Raw genomic sequence first — 7500 nt, forward strand, 5'->3', positions numbered from 1 at the left:
ATTCCCTTCTCCTTTCCCTCATTTTCCTCCTCCTGCTCCTTGTCTCTCCCCTTATTCCTTCCCTGTGGCCCGGTTGTCCTCCCGCCCAGTGAGGGAGACTCGGCAATCATTTACAATTAATCAACGTGTCTTCTGGACCTGTTTTCCCGACTCCCTGACGGTGGCTCCCCTTTGTCTCTGCTTCGTGTCCCTCTTCGTCCTCGGTGGTCTTGTCCCTTCTTGTTTTCTCTCTCTTTCTCTTTATCTCGCTCTCTCTTTCTCTTTCTCTTTCTCTCGCTCTCGCTCTTTATCTCGCTCTCTTTCTTTGTCTCTCTTTCTTCCTCCCTCCTTCTCGCTCTCCCCCTCTTCCTCCCTCCTCCTCGCTCTCCCCCTCTTCCTCCCTCCTTCTCGCTCTCTCCTTCTTCCTCCCCTCCTTCTCGCTCTCCCCCTCTTCCTCCCTCCTTCTCGCTCTCTCCTTCCTCCCTCCTCTACCTTTTCTTCCTCTACACCTCCCTCCCTCCCTTCTTTTCTTTCCCTCTTTCCTTCCTTTCTATCTTTATCTACCTTTTTCCCCCTCAACACCTCCATCTTCTCCTGCCGTTTCGCGCACGCCCCCAATCCCCGGGGGTCGTTCGCCGCAGTAGTCATTCGAGGTCATCGCAGTGGGCATTCGAGGTCATCGCAGAAGGCATTCGAGGTCATCGCAGTAGGCATTCGAGGTCATCGCAGTGGGCATTCGAGGTCATCGCAGTGGGCATTCGAGGTCATCGCAGAAGGCATTCGAGGTCATCGCAGTGGGCATTCGAGGTCATCGCAGAAGGCATTCGAGGTCATCGCAGTAGGCATTCGAGGTCATCGCAGTGGGCATTCGAGGTCATCGCAGAAGGCATTCGAGGTCATCGCAGTAGGCATTCGAGGTCATCGCAGTGGGCATTCGAGGTCGTCGCAGTGGGCATTCGAGGTCATCGTGGTTGGCATTCGAGGTCATCGCAGAAGGCATTCGAGGTCATCGCAGTAGGCATTCGAGGTCATCGCAGTGGGCATTCGAGGTCGTCGCAATGGGCATTCGAGGTCATCGTGGTTGGCATTCGAGGTCATCGCAGAAGGCATTCGAGGTCATCGCGGTAGGCATTCGAGGTCATCGCAGAAGGCATTCGAGGTCATCGTAGTAGGCATTCGAGGTCATCGCAGAAGGCATTCGAGGTCATCGCGGTAGGCATTCGAGGTCATCGCAGAAGGCATTCGAGGTCATCGTAGTAGGCATTCGAGGTCATCGCAGTGGGCATTCGAGGTCATCGCAGAAGGCATTCGAGGTCGTCGCGCTACACACTCGGTCGTCTCTTTGGGTCGTCGACCAGGTGTCCAGATGGCACCACACTCGCAGAGGAAAACCGGGGATCCTCTCAGTCCGGTCGTTGGTGCACCGTCGGGGTTTCTTCTTTAAGGGCGATTTCGTAATCCGGAGTGATTTGTACGCGGTATTTCCGGGAGTAATTGGTATTATGGTACTTTCATCGCCCCCTCCTTTTTTTGGTACCCCGCGCCCCGACGCTCCGAAGTTGGTACGTGTCATTTCCCGGAGATCCCTTTGGTATTGTGGTACTTTCATCGCCCCTTTTCCCTTCCTTTTTTTTGGTATCCCGCGCCCCGACACTCCGAAGGCGGGGCAGCGCAGGCGGAAGGGCGACTCGGGTGATTCCTTATCGCTCGCGGGGAAGGGGAAGGGGTCGGTGTAGCGAGGGCGCGGGCATGGAAGGGGTGGGCGCCCAGGATCGTGTGGGCGGCTAGGTGATCGGCCCAGCCAGGCTAGGCTAGTCGTCGCCCATTTATTCCCGTCGTGTGGCCAGACCCTTGACCTCCGGACGCGGGCGTGGGCGGCGTGGGGAGGCGAGTGGAGGTGTGGCGAGGGGACACAGGGGGCGTCGCGAGGGGAGAGAGGGGACACAGGGGGCGTCGCGAGGGGAGAGAGGGGACACAGGGGGCGTCGCGAGGGGAGAAAGGGCAGGCGGCGGGCGTGGGCAAGGAGGAGGATTAAGTGCAGTCCAGCGACGGCGGCCGACGGGCGGAAACTCACTCCGAATGCCAAGTTCTCTCGGGTTTTCCATCTTAAAAGGAAACGAGACTTTTGCCGCAGTTTCTGTAAGTTATCACAAAAGCGAAAGAAATTGGACAACCGGGCCACAGGGAAGGAATAAGGGGAGAAACAAGAAGCAGGAGGAGGAAAATGAGGGAAAGGAGAAGAGAATAAGGGAAGAAACAAGAAAGAAATTGCACTATGCAATTAAACGGAGCAGGGTGAAGCATCCACCGTGCCACTGGCGGGGCCGCAGCCTCCATCAGGGCCATCGCCGCCCCCTTGTCATATGGGCACGCACAACCCCCCTCCCATGCCCCCCCTCCCACCTGGTTACGATAATTATCAAAGCCCCGCCGCTACGCCTGGCCGATAACGCCTATCAGTCTTTGGTTCGCACAATGGGGGAATGACATGGAAAATCGTGCAGCTCTTTGTGCGGGGCATTCTCCTAATTTTCTTCTATTCATGCCACGCGGCATCCCTAATGTTTTAGCCTTTGTTTGGGCTCGCTTCCTCACTCTCTCCTTGTTTGGCGCCTTCTATCTCTTGATTATCAGCTCTCCCTCCGCCTGTTCCGTCGGCTATCTCCGTTCTTATCTGCGTCTCCCTTTCGCTCTGCATTCTCGGGACCGCGCGGCCGTGACGTCTCCCTATTGGAATGCTGGAATTGAGTTATTAGTAATAATGGAGCGGTAACAAGCATGTCGTTGGCCCACTCGCGTCCTATGCAGTTGCGCCCCATGCCATGTGGTGGTGGAGAGTGTGGTCCATGTGGCCCGGCCGGCTGGGGCTGCTCTGCCGACGTGGCCGCTCTTACTGCACTTGCTCTCTCATTACTTCCTTTATATTGCGAACGTTGTTTATAAGGCTGATTTCCATAACCTGGTGCAGTGAATGGAGTCGTTCGTTATATAAGCGCAGCCCAACAAAGGGTGTTAAGCAGGGGATATACATATGCATTTAACTTTGACGATGATGTGTTACACGCTTTAAGAGAGCGCGTTTTCTCTTCTCTTCTCTTCTCTCTTCTTTTTCTTCTTCTTCTTCTTCTTTTCCTCCGAATGCTTGCGAAGACGTCTGCCAAAGGCCGGTGACGTGACGAATTGGAGCTTCTGTTGTTTAAAGATTAAGATGTCTTCGATCTGTTTAACCCGACTTGGTCCTTCTTGTCTAATGCCTTGTTTTCTTTCTCCCCCTCCCCCCCCCTTCGATAGATTGCTGGGCTCGGGCATCAGATGGACCAATCTCAACCCACAGAAGATTGTCAACCGATTCAGGGAGATTGTGAGCCGCGAGGGAGCCGAGCACGCGTTCTCTCTCTCCTACTTCGCCGACTTCATGAAGAGGGTAAGTGAAGGAGGAAGATGTTTTGGATTTTTTAATTTTTTTTATTTAAGGTTTGAAGGGTATGGATTTTTTTTCTTTGTTTTTTTGTGTCTTGTTTGATCGGTGTATCTCCTATTATTATTATTATTATTATTATTATTATTTATTTATTTTTTTTTTTTTTTTTTTTTTTTTAGAGTTTTGAAGGTGGTATGGATTTTTTTCTTTCTTTTTTTATGTCTCTTGTTTTGATCGGTGTATATCTCTCTTCTTTCTCTGCTTTTCTCTTTCTTTATTTCTGGCTTTCTCTCCATCTTTTTTTTACTCTTTCTCTCTCTCTCTCTCTTTCTCTCTCTCTCTCTCTCTCTCTCTCTCTCTCTCTCTCTCTCTCTCTCTCTCTCTCTCTCTCTCTCTCTCTCTCTCTCTCTCTCTCTCTCTCTCTCTCTCTCTCTCTCCTTTTTAGTGGATTTTTGCCAGTTTGGCTATAGTTACGTAGCGGAAATTTATTAAGAATATAGATCTTTTTTTTTTTTTTTTTTTTTTTTTTTGAAAGGAGGTTATGCCAGTGTTATTAAAATTATCTTGCGAAGATGTATTTTGGAAATGACATAACAGGACACGTTTTATTTTGGATAGTTGCTCTTTCATCGTAGTATATTAATTAATACACAAGGTCAATAAACGGTAATAATTAGAAGACTATTCCCCCCCCATTAATTAATTAATTATTATTAATTAATTACATATTATTGTGTATTAATTACATTAATTAATACACAGTATAATAATGATAATATTGTGTATTAATTACATTGATTAATACACAAGGCCAATAAACGGTGATAATTAGAAGACTATTCCCCCCCCCCCCGCCTCCTCTCAGCCGGGTAGTTACATGTGGGAAAATGTGGGGCTTGTGTGGTCAGGCAAGGCGACCTGTGGGGCGTGTGACCCGATCTACTTGTGGCAAGGTATGTGACCTGTGACAGGGGTGACCTTAGCTTGGTTTCTCATTGTTTGTACAGCGCCCGGGGGTCGAAGGGGTCGTGTGAGTTGGTGGGCCGGGTAGTTCATGGGCTTCTCAAAAAAATCTGTAAGTATTAAAAAATAGAAAATAAAAAGTGAGAACGAGCGTAAAATTTTGGAATATAGCGTTGAGAAAAGATAAATCATTTTTAGTCTATCGCTCTCGGTTTTAACATTCGTTGTTATCATTGTTATTATTATTATCATCATTATTATCATATTATTATTATATTATTATCATTATATTATTATAATTATATTATTATTATATTATTATCATTATATTATTATTATATTATTATCATATCATTATTTTATTATTATATTATCATTATATTATTATTATTGTTGTTGTTGTTCTTAGCATTACTATTACTTTTGTTATTATTATTTCATTATTATTATAGTTTTCATATTATGGAGAAAAAAAATATGATTCACATGTTTTTTCTTCTTCTCCTCTCATAAATCGGCCGCTCACACAAAGAGCCAAAAAACGACCTTAATGCCCCGTGGACTAAGGGAGATGTTCCCGCGATCCCTGAGCCAGAACATTGCGACAGCGTGACCTCATGCGTGACGGGTCCTCCGAGCCAAGCCAGGTCAGGTGGCACCGCGTTTGACCTGACATGAGGGACGACGACTGGCGCTGGGTGGTCTTGACCCGTCCGAGCCTCCGGTGTGATCGAGGGCGTTGGGGAAGAGGGGTTTGGGGGGGGTAAGGGGGGGTAGGGGAGGGTTTTCTTTGTCCCCGTGGAGGGTTTTGGGTTCAGATGAGCCGCTGCGAGTGGAATATATTTGGCGGAAATTATGAAAAAAAAACAAATTATTATTTTTTTATTTAATTGAAATAGAGCGTAATAAAGAAGGCAGTTTTAAAACCCCACGATGCGCAGTTTCAGTATTGTTCTTCCCGGCATAGGCATTGCGCCCCCCCCCTCGCCCCGCCCCCTCCCTCCTCCCCTCCCCCCCTCCAGCACGTCCCCCCCTCCCCCCCCCTCCAGCACGTCCCCAGTAGGCACGGCTCGTCATGGCTCGCGACGGAAGAAGGCCTTTATTCCAGCCCGGCCGCGGCAAGATAATGTGCAACGTACACGTCAAAGCTCCTGCAACGGACACCGCGACATATGTTGCACGAACGAGGGCTTAATTACCTAATTACTTAATAGTCTGAACACACAAACACATGTGCGACTACCGGGTGCTCCTAGGAGGGGGGAGGGAGGGATGGGGGGTGGGCAGGAGCTGGTGGGGGGAAGAAGGGGTGGGGACGGCTGCAGCGACTGCGGCGGGTGAGTCACTCCTTATCGGACGCGAGGAGCTGCTCTTAACGCAGCAGTGGAACTCCCCTGCGCTTGTGGGAGGGACATCGAGCAGTCATCCTAACTGAGGGAGAAGAGTCAATATCTGTAATTAAAGTTAGGTCTTGCGGCCGCCGTGTTATTCGAGCCACCCGCCAAGGGGACTCGAACATCGGAGCGCCTCTCGCCCCACGCTCGCGCCCCTCCCCCCACCCCCCTGCTTCATCTCTGGCGTCCTGGTCCCTCATCTGGTGGCGCAGGAGCGAGTGGACGGCGCTCGCGTGCGTAGGGCCTCCTCCTCCTCCTCTCTCCTCCTCGTGCCCTGCAGACAGCGCTACGGACGGGCGTGCGACGCGACCGGGCGTAAGGGGGCGCGGGTGATCGGCTTGGCAAGCGGGTAGTGGATGTTGGTGGTCCCGGGCGGGCGGGTTGTGGTTTTACCGTTTAGAGTGTCGAGGGAGACCGCGATCGGGTTTCTTCGGTAGCCGGTGCTTCGGGAAGGGAGGCGAGGAGCCGTCCCGACGCCCGACGCCCGACGCCCGCGCGCTGCTGCCTCGAGAGCGCCGACGAGGGCGCGGACGCTGGCGGGCATTTCGGGGGCTGCCGTGGGACCCGAGGAGCGAAGGAAGCTAATAGCGAGGAAGAGATTGAAGGCGGGAGGGGGAGGAAGTAAGTAACATGGCCGCCCTGTGGTCACCTTCTGTCACCCGTCATCCGAGCCGACCGCCGCTGCACTGCGAGGCCTCACCGTTTAATTGCGGCTAAACTTACACGGCCGCAAGCCCGGGAGCGTCGCCTGCGGCACGTAACACGACCACGGTTGCGTCAGGGGCAACACAGGGGGACTCCTGCAGCTCTACGGAGCGCCTTGCACGGTGAAGCTTTTGTGCCATCTCCTTCATTACCTCGGGACGTGGGTGGCCAGGCGTGCGTGTGACCTGTAACCCGAGACGCAGGTCCTGCAGGTCCCACAGCAGGTTACCGGACGGGCCAGAGCTCAACTGATAAACTGTAATTCGCCGACAGCCCCGCCCCGCCCGCTACTAATGTGCGAATGGCTTGCATGCGGCCGGGGGAGCAGCGTGCAGGGCGCGGAGAGGACCGGAGGGAGGGGGGGTGGGGAGGGGGAAGGGACGTGTCTATTTACCCTAAATCTTCACTCCAATGAGGTATTATTTACTGAAATAAAAAAGAAACTCCCACAACATTTCTTTTTTCACGTTCATCGATTTCACGTCACAGACAACGTTTGACCAATCCTTAATTTTTTCTGTTCCAGGCTGGGATAACAACGGGTTACCAGGAGAAGCCATGCCTCGACCCGACCGACCCGGAGTGCCCGGAAACTGCTCCCAACAAGCACTCCAAAGAGGTACTCTTGAATGAAGCGTAATTAGAGAGATAGCCAACAGCCGCATCTGTTTGTTTTTTTCTGTGTATATTATGAGTAAATGAGCACGTACGCTGTGTGTGCGTGCGTGTGCGTGTGCGTGTGTGTGTGTGTGTGTGTGTGTGTGCGTGTGTGTGTGCGTGTGTTTGAGAGTGTGTGTGCGATGGAAGTATGTATGTATGTATGTGACCTCGGCTGTCCCAGGAGAGCCAAGGCGCGGGCAGAGAGGAATGCAGTATAGAGTGCAAGGGCGAGGGGGGCAGGGGGGGGGGGCGGGGGAGGGGAGAGTGGCACCACAGCCTTCACCCCGACCCTGGCTCCTGCAGATAGCATCTACACCAGCAAGAGTTTCATTGTACTCTGCTCTAGTCCCCCGTCCACAACGCCTTGGCCGGCAGCGG

At 51.9% G+C, this 7500-nt stretch overlaps 1 protein-coding gene across 1 annotated transcript in view; it reads left to right on the forward strand.

The window, feature by feature from the left end:
• Positions 1–7500, forward strand: part of ptc (protein patched) — a 138932-nt gene that overhangs the window by 104285 nt on the left and 27147 nt on the right. The window contains exons 6-7 of the mRNA XM_070137119.1: positions 3271–3403; positions 6989–7081. Coding sequence (XP_069993220.1) covers positions 3271–3403; positions 6989–7081 — 226 coding nt within the window. The remainder of the gene's footprint in view (positions 1–3270; positions 3404–6988; positions 7082–7500) is intronic.

Source organism: Penaeus vannamei, chromosome 22 (assembly GCF_042767895.1).
Source record: "Penaeus vannamei isolate JL-2024 chromosome 22, ASM4276789v1, whole genome shotgun sequence".
In the NCBI taxonomy this organism is placed as follows: domain Eukaryota; kingdom Metazoa; phylum Arthropoda; class Malacostraca; order Decapoda; family Penaeidae; genus Penaeus; species Penaeus vannamei.